General features: G+C 35.7%; 1 protein-coding gene across 2 annotated transcripts; it reads left to right on the top strand.

Annotated features, from left to right (window-relative positions):
• Nucleotides 1–949: 949 nt before the first annotated feature.
• On the top strand, nt 950–10,557 carry LOC111191521 (dynein axonemal assembly factor 8). 2 transcript variants are annotated; one of them, XM_049475959.1, is made up of 7 exons: nt 950–1,160; nt 2,931–3,032; nt 3,807–4,130; nt 4,860–4,980; nt 5,816–5,966; nt 7,392–7,613; nt 9,258–10,557. In XM_049475959.1, the coding sequence occupies exons 1-7, from the start codon at nt 1,089–1,091 to the stop codon at nt 9,505–9,507; spliced, it is 1,242 nt and encodes a 413-aa protein (XP_049331916.1). In that variant the 5' UTR covers nt 950–1,088; the 3' UTR covers nt 9,508–10,557. The 2 variants fall into 2 exon arrangements, with proteins under 2 accessions (XP_049331916.1, XP_049331917.1); XM_049475960.1 differs by lacking the exon at nt 7,392–7,613 and having other exon boundaries at nt 952–1,160.
• The last annotated feature ends 5,928 nt before the right edge of the window (nt 10,558–16,485 follow it).

Below are 16,485 nucleotides of genomic sequence, written 5' to 3'. Positions count from 1 at the left end.
AGTTATATAAAATAAAAAAAATAATGTAGTTAATTATATAGCTGATTCTTTAGTTGATCATTTCTGAAAAAAGACTACAGTAAATAATTGAATATTTACACTTTACAATATGCAAAGGTACTTTTATAATACATGTCATTGGTTTGGTTTGTTCTTTATCATACGCTCAAAACATTTATTTGCACAAAAATAAAATCTATATATGTTAACTACATGCAAAATTTCCATCCAATGGAAATTCATAAGTCCAATGGAAATTACAAACTTTGCTTCCATTACTTTCTTTTAACAGGCATGATTTAAAGAACTAAAGTTATTGAAATCAAAACTGAGATTTGAACACAACAAGTTTAAGAGTTCCATTTCATAGCTAATCACAAAAAAATATTATTAAGTTTTCCATGTTAATAACAAAAATATGCTTGGGACTTGTGGATTTCCTGTTATATATAGTTAAGTATAGTTAAATATATATATAGCTTCCACAAATTCCAAAAAGTATTTAAAAATGAATTACATGCAGCCTACATATAGCATCCCCATTAAAACACAGTTTTTATTTTGTGTTTTGATTACATTTAGCGTATTCACCATAAATGATTTAATTATTATTTTTTTTATTTTATTAAATAATAAATACCTTTAATGAAAAAAATGCAAACGTGTTTTATTTCAGCAAAGCAATATTCTTGTAAAATTAATGTAATTTAATTTAAAGCATATATATATATATATATATATATATATATATACACACAAAATAAATAAATAATAATAATATTAATAGTAATAGAATTTAATTCTTTATATATAGTTCTGCTAATCTCAGTAACTAATGTTAGACTGAGTTCAGTAAATTAATAACTTTTAACTTTTTCTTTATATTTTACTCCAAAATCACAGTTTTTTTTTGCGATATAAAGATCAGTAAACACTGCCTCCAGCCAGGCGCGTGCTCCGCGTCCTGTTGCCATGGTAACGGCGCCGGCTCTCCTGGGATACTTGCCGGTTAGCTAACTAGCTAACAGACCAGGCTAGTGTTTATTTCAGGTTATATTAGTGACTATCTGTAAAATAAAGTCTGTAAAATGCAGGATAACTCGGTTTATAACAGCGTTACAGCTCAGATACCCTCACTGGACTCAGACCTGTCCTCCTCGGTGAGTAAAATATACACTAGCTAAGCTAACTAACTGTTACAGAAAGCTGCTCAGCTAATTAGCTTAGCTAGCTAACTGTTAGCTAACTAACTTATACAGGCTAGTAAGTTATCTAACTAACTAACTAGTTAACTAATCTAGCTAGCGTTAATCTTATCCTAACTAACATAATAATAATATTCTTCTTCTGTTTTTTTTTTTTTTTTGTAAACTACATTCAATTAAATTATAATAAAATAATAAAATAATTTAACCTGTAAATTTTTACCTCTGTTTCATCTTAACATAGATAGATAGATAACTGTTAGATAGACAGATAGATAGATAGATAACTGTTAGATAGACAGATAGATAGATAGATAACTGTTAGATAGATAGATAGATAGATAGATAGATAGATAGATAGATAGATAGATAGATAGATAGATAGATAGATAGATAGATAGATAACTGTTAGATAGATAGATAGATAGATAGATAGATAGATAGATAGATAGATAGATAACTGTTAGATAGATTGATAGATAGATAGATAGATTACTGTTAGATAGATAGATAGATAGATAGATAGATAGATAGATAGATAGATAGATAGATAGATAGATAGATAGATACTTTATTGATCCCTGAGGGGAAATTACTAGTTTATTTCTACATCCACTATTATTTTTTCAGTTCCACAGATCATATAAAGTTAGGACACGTTGTAGTTCTATAATAATAATTACAGACTGTAGTCCTTTAACTATCTGTTTTAGAGCTGTAACTAATGTCCGGTTTATTAACCAACTAATCTACTGGAATTGGAATTACTGTTTTAATGTGATTTTTCAGAATTTGTGACAATGAGATTGTACATCTTGACATATAATTGTGCGTCTCAAAAAATCTGAATATCATTAAAAAGTTACTTTATTTCAGTAATTCAGTTAAAAATGTGAAACTCATAATATATAGATGTATTTCACAAAGAGTGATCTATTTTAAGTGTTTATTTCTTTTATTGTTGATGATTATGGCTTACAGCTAACAGAAATCCAAAAATCAGTGTCTCAAAAAATTTGAATATTACATAAAACAAATTGGTACTTTTGGCAGTGTGGGCGGTGTGATAAATCCTGCTGGAAAATGAAATCCACATCTCCATAAAAGTTGTCAGCAGAGGGAAACACAAGGTGCTGATTTTGGACTTGATATCTATATAATCTATATAATATATGAGTTTTAAATTTTATACTGAATTACTGAAATATAGTAACTTTTCGATGATTTTCTAATTTTTTTAGATGCACTACTAGAAGCTGAATCTCAGCTGGAAGAATCTCAGTAGATAGATATTTGCTTCTGGCAGAAACCTGATAAGGTTTTTATTTAGCAGTGATTTTAATATTTAACTGAAACACCGTGTTTAATATAAAAGCTGCTGTAAGGTTGAAGGGGGCTGCTTATTATTCTTAATAAACTATTAATTTAAATGATGTTGTATGTTTATATATATTTTATATATTTTTTTATATACATATATATATTTTACCAAACTGTAACCTTCTGGAATGTAATATAATGCATTATTTGAGGTCTGAGAGCTCTGCATCTATTATGTTATTTTAGCTGAAACTGAAGTGGTCTCTTATTTTTTCCAGAGCTGTATATTAGATACATTTACTAGATTTTAGTTAAAACTATTGAGAAGAAACAATAAATGAGCGGGTGTCACAATACTTTTGTCCATAGTGTATATGTAATGAGCTACTGTGTTGTGTTGTGCAGTCAGATAATGAAGAGGAGATACGAGTTTATAGGAGACCGTCGATCTTTAAGTTGTCACTGGAGGAAGAAGAGGAACTGTCATTAGAGGAACCTGAGACAGAGGTAGGTGTAATTGCGTCAAAAAGAGAGAGGGAGGCTGTGTCCTAGTTGTGTAGTACACACTAGTGCTATAATGATTATGGCTTACAGCCAATGAAAACCCAAAAATCAGTGTCTCAGAAAATTAGAATATTATATAAGACAAGTTGATACTTTTGTCAGTGTGGGCAGTGTGCCAAGTCCTGCTAGAAAATGAAATCTGCATTTCCATAAAAGTTGTCAGTAGCAGAGTGAAACATTAAGTGCTGTAAGATTTTGTGGGAAAACAAAACTGCACTGACTTTAGACTTGATAATAAAACACAGTGGATCAACACCAGCAGATGACATGTCTCTTTATCCAAACCATCACTGATTGGTGGAAACTTCACACTAGACCTCGAGCAGTTTGGACTGTGTGTCTCTCCACTCTTCCTCCAGACTCTGCTCCCTTGATTTACAAATGAAATGTAAAATGTACTAATAGTCAGTGATGATTGGGCTGACAACTTTAATGGAGAGGCGGATTTCATTTTCCAGCAGGACTTGGCACACTGCCCAAATCGCCAAAAGTAACAATTGGTCTTATATATATTCTAATTTTCTGAGACACTGATTTTTTTTTTTTTTTAATTGGCTGTAAGCCATAATCACCAACAATAAAAGAAATAAAAGAATCGCTTAAAATAGATCACTCTGTGTGTTATACATCTATATAATATATGAGTTTCACATTTTTAACTGAATTACTGAAATAAAGTAACTTTTCAATGATATTCAACTCTTCTCCATCAAACAGGATCTCCTCAAATCCATAACAGAGCCATTCAGTTATGAGACTGAAGAAGACCCTACACCCATACACTCTGAAAAGCCCAGTGATCAGAAATGCCAAACATTCACAGAACTCGAAGACTTGGAGAAGCCTGTTATTAGCTCTAATGAATCTGGACGGCTTTCTACTGAAGCCACAGATGTTCAGAATTCACCTGAGCATGACCAGAAGAAGGCAGACATTGAAATGATTAGTGATGAAGAGCTTACACACCCAGAACCTGAAGCTGGAGATGCCTGTGGAACACAGTCTTTAGAAAACGAGGGACGGTTAGCATTATCATTAAAAGTGAGTCACTCATCAGAGTTGCCAAAAGTCATTGGAAAGATAAAGTACTTTTGGTAACACTTTCTATGAATGTCATCTCTATAAGACTCTATAAACACATTATAATGCATTCATAATGCATTATTAACATGGCTATGCATATTTATAAAACTCTATCATTCATCATATGCATGTTTATTATGCATCATGAACTGTGATTATAATGCATTAATAGCTGTGTTTATAACATGTTATACGTCAATACCAAGAAACTCAGTCCCAGCTTGTAGACATATATCATGACTAAAAAAGCTTCCAACTTAAAAACACACCCTCAATAATCCTATAAATATATTTTTAACCACTCATGAATTATACTTGTCTTGAATATAATATTAATTATAGTCAATTATAATGTATTATAACAGGTCTTTGTGCGCTCTAAGTAAAGTGACAGACTTTCATTGCAGGACTGGATTATTAATGATAGAGATATACTATTTTAACATGTATATCATAAGCATAGCTTATAATGTATTATAATCACAAGTCATAATGCTTAATAAACATGGCTATAGTGGGTTATGCATTTTTATAAATATTTATAGCCACGTTTATAATGCCTTATGAATGCATTATAATATATTATGAATGTAGTTATAGAGTCTAATAAAGATGACATTCATAGAAAGTGTTACCGTACTTTTAATTTCAGGAGTGTTCTAAAAAAAACATTGTTTCTCTCAACAGCCTCTAGAAAACCTGGATCTGGATCAGATTCTTCATTCTCTGAAGCAGGAGCACAATGATCATCATGAATGCACCAATGAACAAGTAGAGCCATTGACTGTTCAGCTGGTTAAATGTCCAGGTTTGATTTTTGAATTTACTTCTACAGTAGCAGCCAAAATATTGGACACACCTTCTCATTCGGTGTATTTATTTATTGATTTCCTACATAGTAAATGAATAGTGAGGTGATCTATCAGACTATGAAGGAAGACATACAAAATCATGTAGTAACTTAAAAGCAGTGTTAAACAAACCAAAATACTCTGTGAAGAAGTTAACTTGTGGTTTCTGAGGCTGGTAACTCTGATGAACTTATCCTGTACAACAGAGGAAACTCCTTCTCTTCCTTTCATGGGTCGGTCCTGATGAGTGCCAGTTTCATCATTATAAAGTCATTTTTTTCCTTTCCTTAGTTAAATATTTCTTGCTTCTCATAATCTGGATTAGACCATTACTCAAATATTCACTATTCACTGTATACCTGTAACTCTACCTCTTCACTACTTTACTTTAACTGATGCTCTCAAACACTTTATTAAGAGACAAGAAATCCAAGTAATTAACTCTTGATGAGTTCAGCACAGCTGTTAACTGAAAGCCTGAATTCCAGGTGACTTTACCTCATAAAGCTGAATGAGAAAATGAGAAAATCCAGCAGAGATGTGTAAAACTATCTGTATCTAAGCAAGAGGTGCTAATTTGAAGAATCTAAAATATTTGTTTAACACTTTTTTTGTTTAATAAATTATTACATATGTTTTTCTACATAGTTTTAATGACTTTAGTATTAATCTACAATGCAGAACATTTTAAAGTACTTTTGACTGGTACTCTATGTGTAATCGGACCTAGTTGCTGTTCAGGTTGAGGATTGTTGGGGTCCTTTGTTTGATTTTTTTTAATGTTTGTTACAGATTACAGCAATGGAAGAGCAGACAGTAATACAATGAATCAGCTGGAGACTTTCTGTAAGCAGGAGTCGATGAAGACTGAGACGAAGATGATCAGCTCATCTGAGACAAGCTCTACTCAGAGACAACATATAAACAGTCCCTCAGTAAAAAGGTCTTCCTCGTTTTTTTAGTAGATCCATCTTTTAATTGTCCTAAGATTAATAACAATATACTGTATTTACACAAATGTATCTCCAACCTTAAATAGGTGAATCAAACTTAATAATGGTCTGGTTCATCCACACACTGTTTTTAGATGGTCCAAAATTTTGGATCTATTACAGAAAGTTGAGGCAGGCTTTCGTCACCAATTAAACAATAGAAGAAAAAAAAGAACCAGTGTTGTAGTGTTGTTATAATCCGGTGCGCCTTATAGTGCAAACAATACAGTAATGAACAACACAGAATAAGATGCTGGGCCCTATCTTACACCCTGCACATGCCATGTTGCAATGCTCATTGCTACCTAACACCCCGCTAACAGTCTATTCTCATGCCTTCTACCTGCATCATTTAAATAGCACCAGTACTTATATTACAATATTTACAATATTTATCTACACTGTTGGGTGGTGGTCTGAAAATGAAGCGTGTTCATGTAAATTTCTGGCATATTGCTATCTTGGCAGCGGAAAACACAGGTGCACCACTGACTGAATACAAGCTAGACAGACGTTCATTGCTATCTTGGCAACACAGGCAATCTTTGTTATACGCTCACATGAACACACACCAGTGCCAGACTGTTAGACATGTACATGTTGGACATATACAGGTAGCTGCGCTGTTAAAATAGCAATTAGCCAAAGTCAAAGCCTACCTGGTTCTTAAAGGAAATGGCAAGAGACATTGGTGACGGATTGGTTTATTGCATGTTACACCCAAAATTAACCACACCCATGATTAATTAAGAGAATTAGTACATGCCTTTAGTTTCAATCTGAGCAAGGTGTACTTTTCCAGTTGTTACGATAGCAAAGACACACTGACACGCCCTAAATCAAACTGCAAGGTGCACAGTGCACAGCTCGCATAAATATCGCTAAACCAGGCCCCATGAGCTTTTTGTTCAACAGTGACTATACAGCTCTGGAAAAAAATAAGAGACCACTTAAAAATAATGAGTTTCTTTGATTTTTGCACCAGGAGTAAAGCAGCATAAAGTTATCCAAAAGCAGTGTGTAAGACTGGTGGAGAACATGCCAATATGCATAAAAAACTGTGATTAAAAAACAGGGTTATTCCACCATTTATTGATTTCTGAACTCTTAAAACTTTATGAATATGAATTTGTATTTTTTGCATTATTTAAGGTCTGAAAGCTCTGCATCTTTTTTTGTTATTTCAGCCATTTCTCATTTTCTGCAAATAAATGCTCTAAATGACAATATTTTTATTTGGAATTTGGGATAAATGTTGTCAGTAGTTTATGCAATAAAACAACAATGTTTATTTTACTCAAACATAAACCTATAAATAACAAAATCAGAGAAACTGATCCAAATCTAAAATCCAAATCTTTTTGCTTGCCCAACAGAACACCTGAAGAACTGACAAATACATTTCATCATACCAAAGAGCAGCTATGTCAGAAGAATAGTGATTCTCCAACTATATTCATTGATTTGCGCATCACTGATCATCAGACAGAACCTCCAGCCGCTGTTTGTAACAAATCGTCTTGTACTGACCAACTGATGCAAGATCCAGACAGAGGAGAGGTTGGGAATGCACTACCAGAAGTTCCAGAAAGGAACAGGTGCGTATTACTAGTTAATTTAAGGGTTTATCTTATATCTTAAGGAAAGGGGGCAGGTGGTGCTGCAAATAGTTATTATTGTCCATTCCTTAATTTCTCTGTGATGAGGAGCTGAAAATAGCTTTTATTAGCTCATTTATTTTTATTTTCCATTTTTCATTCCATCTAAAATGCTGCAGCCTTTAGCATCTGTTGCACCATTTAAAGTTAGCTTAAAATACTTTAATTTTCCCAAAAATCGTCAGTGCGTCTTATAATCCAGTGCACCTTATGTATGAATTCCACCAATAGAGTTATTGAAAATCTGGAAATCTAAGCTTACTGTAAATAAATAGAAGCGCTTTACTCACCCAAATAAACTGTTTTTCAGGAGAGAAATCTGTGTAGATTAACATTCAGCGCTGGTTTGACTTTAAAAGAAAATATATATATTTTTAAGAATTACAGTTTTGTTTAATTTAAGCTTTTGAATTTTACTTTCTAGCATCTCATAATGCGCTTTATAATTCAGCGCGCCGTATAGTGCAAAAAATACAGTACTAGCAATTTTTTATGCTTGTTATAAAGAAAAGGGTCACACAACATTGAAACTACACACAAATGGCAATATGGTGGTTAACATAATTTGTAACTTTGGTCGATTGTGCCGCAGCCATCTTGCCAGAGATTCTCTTAACCCTCTGTTTGAAGTGTTCCTCTGCTCCAACACTTTCCATAATCCTTCCGTCTAACAAGAATCAGACACCCTACCCCTAGATGTGAACACATAAAACAGAGGGGTAGGGCTAAATGGTACAGAAAAGGGGTGAACTGGGATTGGGTCAGGCAGTAGGGGATATTGGGGGGGGGGCATTTATCATCCAAACACTCTGACCTCACTACTGCTCATGTCACAGAACACAATCAAATTCTCACAGCCATATTCCTCCAAAATCTAGTAGAAAGTCTCCCCCGGACAGTGGAACACCAGTTACTCCAAAAAAAAGCTCTTGATTTCAGAAGAAACATTGAACAAGCAGGTGTCTTAATACTTGTGTACAAATGGTAAATAGCTCTGGAAAAAAATACGAGACCCCTTAAAAATGATGAGTTTCTTTGATTTTACCAAATTAAAAACCTCTGGAATATAATCAAGAGGAAGATGGATGATCACAAGCCCTCAAACCACCAAACTGAACTGCTTGAATTTTTGCACCAGGAGTAAAGCAGCATAAAGTTATCCAAAAGCAGTGTGTAAGACTGGTGGAGGAGAACATGATGCCAAGATGCATGAAAAAAAACTGTGATTAAAAACCACCAGGGTTAATCCACCAAATATTGATTTCTGAACTCTTAAAACTTTATGAATATGAACTTGTTTTTTTTTTTGCATTATTTGAGGTCTGAAAGCTCTGACTCTTTTTTGTTATTTCAGACATTTCTCATTTTCTACAAATAAATGCTCTAAATGACTATTTTTATTTGGAATTTGTGAGAAATGTTGTCTGTAGTTTATAGAATAAAACAACAATGTTCATTTTACTCAAACATAAACCTATAAATAGCAAAATCAGAGAAACTGATTCAGAAACCGAAGTGCTCTCTTTATTTTTTCAGAGCTATATATCAATGCTGATCTAATTTCTTTGTTCTTTTGTTTTGTAGGATGCTTTCTGGGAAGTGTTTATTACTCCAGAAATTAAGGGAGTCAAATCAAGCCAAAGCAGAGACGTCTATGAAAAGGACAACCACACCTGAAGATTGTCCTCAGGAGGAAAAGATGTCAGGAATATCCAGGAGGGAAGATCTGCACAGCTGTTTGACTCCACATCCTGTTAAACATCTGGATAAAACATCCTTACCCACAGCTACCAGTGATGAGGCCAGTGTACGAATGAATAACCCACCATCCTGACACAACAGACTTTAAAAAAAGGAGTTTAACCACAAAAAGAGAAGTGGATCAGATGCTTTGAGTGACTTTTGTATTATAGTGTTGTAAAAACATAAAAAATAAAACAATAAAAACCCTTTAACTTTTTTAAAAATATTTCTCCCAAAAGACTTTGTAGGCCTCATTCCACTTTTCTGTAAAATTATACAGTAAAATGATGTGCTTTACCAAAAAGCTATATCTTACTCTCATCTCTCCACAAGACGTTTAGCTTACTCACGTACATTTTGGCACTCTGTTTCAGCAGCGGTGTCCTCCTGGGTCTCCTGCCATAGTGTTTCATTTCATTCAAATATCGACAGATAGTTCATGCTGACACTGATGCACCCTGAGCCTGCAGGACAGCTTGGATTTCTTTGGAACTTGATTGGAGCTGCTTATCTACCATTGCTGACTATTCTGAATTGTAACCTTTCATCATTTTTCTCTTCCGTGCACGTCCAGGGAGGTTAGCTTCAGTGCCATGGGATGTAAAATGTTAATGTTAAATCCAGTTAAAACTAATTCCATCTCTCTGCCTTCTTCCGAGTTACTGACTGCCCTCCTGTCTGACCCCCGATACCGATGGATGTTGGACCCTCAGGCTCTCATGTCCTCTGTCTGGCCAGACTGGAAGTTTCTTAAGTCAGCTCTTCTCCATCCACCACCCACCACAGATCAGCCGCTCATCATCCATCTCACTCTATAAGCCATTAGTGGTGCTGCTATTATACTCCTGAATATATAAAACCCATGTGGATGTATAAAAGACTTTTTAAATTTTAATTTAAAAGCAGTTTGACCAGTGGTAGGATGGTCCCCCCTTAAATGTGAGTCTTGGTCCTCCCAAGGTTTCTTCCTCCTCCTGCAGCTCTGAGGGAGTTCTCACTGGGGGTTCTGTATTCTGTATTTTCTATGTTTAATCTTTTGCCTGATTCTTTGTCCTGTGATCACGTTTCTGTAAATCTGCTTTGTGCCAACACCAGTTGTAAAAAGCGCTATACAAATAAATTTGATTTGATTTGATGTAAACTGCTTGATTATGTTGCGCACTGTGCTTGAAAAAAAATATTTTACCCAAAATGTTAAAAAGGTGCCAATCATTTTGTCTGGTCTATTTTTTTGGAGAAAAGTCCTACAATATGACATGTAGGAGCGGAGGACAGCGAGAGATTAAACACAGTGTTTAAAAACTCCAGCAGCACTGCTGCATCTGATCCACTCACTGTACCACCAGCACAACACACACCAACACCTCATACACCGCCACCATGCTAATCAGTGCTAGGCATTGATTAACAAAATACAGAATACAAATACTTAGAAATGTAGAAATGTTTTTTATTTATACTTTACTGGAGTTAATATTTTTCAGATTACTTTTTTTTACTTCTACTTCTTACATTTTCACACAATTATCTTAAGGTTTTAAAAACAGCCTTGTTACTCCTATTTCATTTCAGCTCGTTTTCATACCGGCTTCTCATCGTAAAAAAAAAAAAAAAAGTGCTTAAAAGTCGTATTTGTGCCAAAATCGGATTTTACCAGGTAATCAAACATTTAACCAGAATTCTGCCAGAAGCTTGTTTGTGGTGACCAAAAGCACATGGTCAAGGTGCAGCTTGCTAAAGGACATTCAACCAAATAATCACAACCGTTTAATTTCAAAAACCTTCCCCTCAAATAAAGCTTTTGCTTTAAGAGGATGTGAGAAAATGGTTTGGAGAGACATGTCTGTCATCTGCTGGTGTTGATCCACTGTGTTTTATTATCAAGACTAAAGTCAGTGCAGTTTTGTTTTCCCACAAAATCTAACAGCACTTCATATCTTACAGCTTCCTTCTGCTACTGACAACTTTTATGGAGATGCCGATTTCATTTTCCAGCAGGACTTGGCACACTGCCCACACTGCTACAAGTACCAATTGTTCTTATATAATATTCTGATTTTCTGAGATACTGATTTTTGGGTTTTTATTGGCTGTAAGCTTCATAATCATCAACAATAAAATAAATAAACGCTTAAAATAGATCACTCTGTGTTTAATACACCTATATAATATATATCAGTTTCACCAAGAATATTGTGATATTAGATTAGGGCTATATCGGCCAACCCTAGTAGATATAGAGACTTGTGTGTGTGTTTGTGTATTATAGTAACCTAACACACTTTTCTCAGTACAGGTTTGTTATTTGATACACTCTGCTCTGAAATTCACAGAAAATCATCATGTTTTGTGTGTAAATGTCCTGAATGGCCAGGAGGAGCGGGGGCGGAGAGATCTGAGCTGCTGGCACCGAGACGCTGCCCACGCTGTCCCAGGGGCAGGCTCAGGACCGGAGCCCGCTGGAGGTCGCTGACCGTCTGTGGCAGCTCTGGCTGGTGCCCTGTGGAGGCTGCAGGCAGCTGGCACTCTGCAGAGGCCTTTACCACAAAACTACCCGGGTAACCTGAGTGCACTGATGCCCCGGACCCTCGAAACAGCCTTCAGACAGACATCACTCTTCTTCACTGAGGTAGAGTTTAACCCAGGTGAAGATTCAGCTTAAAAGCTATAGCTGCCCACAGCGTCGAGCATTACCAGCCTCCCATAAACATCACTGTCTATTTATAGGTTTATGTTTGAGTAAAATGAACATTGTTGTTTTATTCTATAAACTACAGACAACATTTCTCCCAAATTCCAAATAAAAATATTTAAATCATTTAGAGCATTTATTTACAGAAAATGAGAAATGGCTGAAATAACAAAAAAGACGCAGAGCTTTCAGATCTCAAATAATGCAAAGAAAACAATTTCATTTTCATACAGTTTTAAGAGTTCAGAAATTAATAACCCTGGTTTCTAATTTTTAATCTAGTTTTTTTAATGCATCTTGGCATCATGTTCTCCTCCACCAGTCTTACACACTGCTTTTGGATACTTTTATGCTGCTTTACTCCTGGTGCAAAAATTCAAACAGTTCAGCTTGGTTTGATGGCTTGTGATCAACCATCTTCCTCTTGATTATATTCCAGAGGTTTTCAGTTTGGTAAATCTGATACACAGTTCAGAAGACAGCACCTTTTATCTAAACCAACCCATTTGGGAGCAAAAGTATTAAAACATAACTGCCAGGTGTGTTTTGTTGCCTAGGTGTGTCCTGATACATTACATCAATTATTTAATAAACAATAAACAGCACTGAATGTCCAAATTCAGTCTATGGGTGAAAAACAAGCAATTGTGAAGCTGAGAGAAGATGGGAAATTAAATCCGGACCATTAGAGCACAAATATCACCCATAGCCTGAAGAAGAAAGTCATCACTGGTGTACTCAGTAACAGATGTCAAACAGGTAGATTTTTTTTTAAACCACAGCAGTTGATGATATTTTCTTGGTCAGACGTTCATTGCTATCTTGGCAACAGAGGCGCACCACATGTACACCCCTGCTTCTTAGATGCACATAGAAACATGCAGCAGTGCACAAACCCTATACTAAATAAAATATATTATTGCTGTTCCCGTAGATGAAGCACTGCACTGCTAAAATAGCAATCTGCCAATGTCAGAGCGGTGAAACTGATTGGTTTATTTTAGGTAATGCCCAAAACACACCCATGATTAATTAAGAGAATTAGTTAATGACTTGTGTGCGTTTTGATTGTGCAAGGTGTACTTTTCCAGTCGTTACGATGGCAAAGACATGCCAACACGCCCTAAATCAATCTGCATGGTGCGTGCAATTGATGGCTCACCTATAGATTACTATAGATTATTTAGAGGTTTTTATCCCACACACACACAGCGATGGTTCTACATCTGAGGCTTACTCAAAGCCCACCCTGGCAAAAACAAACTAACCACAGTGGACTCTAGGGGTGGGCGATATGGCTCTAAAATAATATCACGATATTTCAGGGTATTTTTGCGATAACGATATACTTGGCGATATAGGAAAACTAAAATAATTTATTCATTTCAGGAATATAGTATAATAGTATAACAGATTATTCATAATGTGGCAAAATAAATAATATAGCATAAAATAATATAATGCAGCAAATAATATTGCAGAATATTTAGTGCATGCATATAAACTGCAAACTAAAACAATTACACAATAAATACACCTAAAGCTTCACAGTAAATAATAGACTACTTTTAAGACAGAACAGCCCTTTTATCACAATATGAGTTTTTTAATATCATGATATTTCTGTGTCACGATATATTGTATACGATATAATATTGCCCACCCGCAGTGGACGCTACTGTTTGCTCAATGCTCTTTTTTCCGAAAACCAAAATACGCTCGCACTCCCAGAACAAATCACCGCAGAAAGTTGAATGGCAGAACTGCTTGTTTTGGTTTAAGGCTGTAAAACATTAATCTGAGATGAGTTCCAGACCCCCTGTTTGAGTTCAGGCCCTGCGGCTGGTCAGGAACACCACCAGTGCCAAGATAAAGCTCTGTGAGAGTGTCATTCAGGAGTCAGGAGTGATCAGGGGTGAGCTCCGGTCCTCCGTTTCATTCTCTGTTCCTATTGGAGCAGAACGGGACAGTGGTGTTTGTTTCTTTGTGTTTTAGTGCCAGCGGGGCGTGAGGTGGGGGGGTTCAGTCCGCAGTGCACTCTGCCAACCTACCTGCAGCTCCTGGAACCACTACTGAGGACAGACTGACACCTAGTGGAAAGAACTGAAGGTAGAGACCCATTACCCTGAATTATTCTGAATCAGTTTCTCTTTATGTTTGAGTAAAATGAACACTGTTGTTTTATTCTATAAACTACGGACAACATTTCTCCCAATTACAAATTACAAATAAAAATATCGTCATTTAGAGCATTTATTTGCAGAAATTGTGAAAAATATGCAGAGCTTTCAGACCTCAAATAATGCAAAGAAAACAAAAAGTTCATATTCATAAACAGGTTTGGTTTTAAGAGTTCAGAAATCATCAATATCTGGTGGATATACCTGGTGGTTTTTAATCACAGTTTGTTTTTCATGCATCTTGGCATCATGTTCTCCTCCACCAGTCTTACACACTGCTTTTGGATAACTTTATGCTGCTTTACTCCTGGTGCAAAAATTCAAGCAGTTCAGTTTGGTGGTTTGATGGCTTGTGATCATCCATCTTCCTCTTGATTATATTCCAGAGGTTTTTAAATTTAGTAAAATCAAAGAAACTCATCATTTTTAAGTGTTCCTATTTATTTATTTATTTATTTATTTTTTTGCAGAGCTGTATAGGACACTTTATAGTTTGGTAATAATTGCAGACTGTAGTTCTGTATCTGTGAGTGGATCAGACACAGCAGCAGTGCTGCTAGAGTTTTTAAACACTGTGTTTAATCTCTCACTGTCCTGCACTCTATTATACACTCCTACCCACAGCTGATCCAACTTTCAGATGTAAAAAATAGTCACTGAATTGATTTAAAGTACCGGTCAAAAGTTTGGATAAACCTTCTCATGCAATGATTTTTATTTATTCTTTTTTTTCCTACATAGTAAAAGAATAGTGAGGTGATCTATCAGACTATGAAGGAACACATAAGGAATCATGTAGTAACTTAAAAATAGTGTTAAACAAACCAAAATACTCTGTGAAGAAGCTTTTAGATGCTCTTATTTGGGATTTAAAAAAATGTTCTGTATTGTAGATTAAAACTAAAGGTCATCTAAATTTTGAAGAAAGACATGGCATATTTTTAGTAAACAAAAATAATGTTAAACAAACCAGAATACGTTTTATATTTTAGATTCTACAAATGAGCTCCTCTTGTTTAAATGAAGACAGTTTTACACATCTTCTCAGTCAGTTTTATGAGGTAGAGTCTCCTGGAATTCAGGCTTTCAGTTAACAGCTGTGCTGAACTCATCAAGAGTTAATTACTTGAATTTCTGAGGCTGGTAATTTGTGCGACAAAGGCAACTCTTGCTCTTTCCTTCCTGGGGCGGTCCTGATGAGTGCCAGTTCCATCATTATGTTTTTGAAAGTCTTTGTGACGACTGCACTTGAGCATGCTTTCAAATTTCTTAAAAATATAAACATTATTTCTACTCTTTTCCAATTTTCTCTGAATTTAGCGCGGCCAATCGCTACAACACACCATGTCTGTTACATGTGAAGTCAGACTCCGCCTCTTTATGAACTGCTGCTGATGGAAAGCTGCATGACCAGGATTCGAACCAGCACTTAGGGCGTTTTCACACCTGTAGTTCGTTTCTCTGGTCCGAATCAGTTAATGAGTTCGTTAACTTGGAGCGTTTTCTCGCTCTGTTCGGTCTGGTTTCACATAGCCATAAATGTAAACGCACCAAAATGCGCATCAATAAACCACACGAGCAGCCTGTGTCCTCTGATTGGTCAGAGCTGTCTGAAACGGGAGTACATTAAATATAAATATACGAAAAAAGTAAATACAGCGAGAAGATTTTGTGTTCCAGCGCAAATATCTGTGCTTCAACACTGAAACGCTGCACTTTCAAACACAGTGTTTCTACGTGCAGCGCAGATTTATACATAATAAACAGAGTCACGCGGCTGTGAGCAGTGAATGCAGCGCAGACGGCGCGTGCATGGACACAGTGTTTGTTCGCAGCTGTGGTAATCAGCATTATCTGGCTAATATATCAGTTTAAACTGTGCTTGCTTTATCAGCCGTTTAGCTCAAATAAATGGCTTATATTTAATAGTTGGATCCGATCGAGACCGGATCACGTTCTCACCACAAGAGAACCGCTCCAGAGTTCGTTTGGTACCGGACCGAGACCACCTCCTCTAGCTGGTCTCGGTCCGGTTCTTTTGATCCGCACCCGAGTGCGATTACTGTTTTCACACCTGCTCAATCGAACCGCACTAAAGTTACAAACGAACCAGAGTTCATTTTAACCGGACCAAATAGTGCTGGTGTGAAAACGCCGTTAGACTGCTTGGCGCCAGAAACTTTTGATGAGTTCAGCA

This window comes from Astyanax mexicanus, chromosome 3 (assembly GCF_023375975.1).
Source record: "Astyanax mexicanus isolate ESR-SI-001 chromosome 3, AstMex3_surface, whole genome shotgun sequence".
Lineage (NCBI taxonomy): Eukaryota > Metazoa > Chordata > Actinopteri > Characiformes > Acestrorhamphidae > Astyanax > Astyanax mexicanus.
Note: the sequence above shows the minus strand (reverse complement) of the source record. Positions and strands in the feature narration are given on the sequence as shown.

Excerpts from the sequence above, each read along its gene's own strand:
- LOC111191521 (XM_049475959.1), top strand. The coding sequence starts at position 1,089 with ATGCAGGATAACTCGGTTTATAACAGCGTTACAGCTCAGATACCCTCA. Across the intron at positions 3,033-3,806 it reads TAGAGGAACCTGAGACAGAG|GATCTCCTCAAATCCATAAC; the intron begins GTAGGTGTAATT and ends TCCATCAAACAG. Across the intron at positions 5,967-7,391 it reads AACAGTCCCTCAGTAAAAAG|AACACCTGAAGAACTGACAA; the intron begins GTCTTCCTCGTT and ends CTTGCCCAACAG.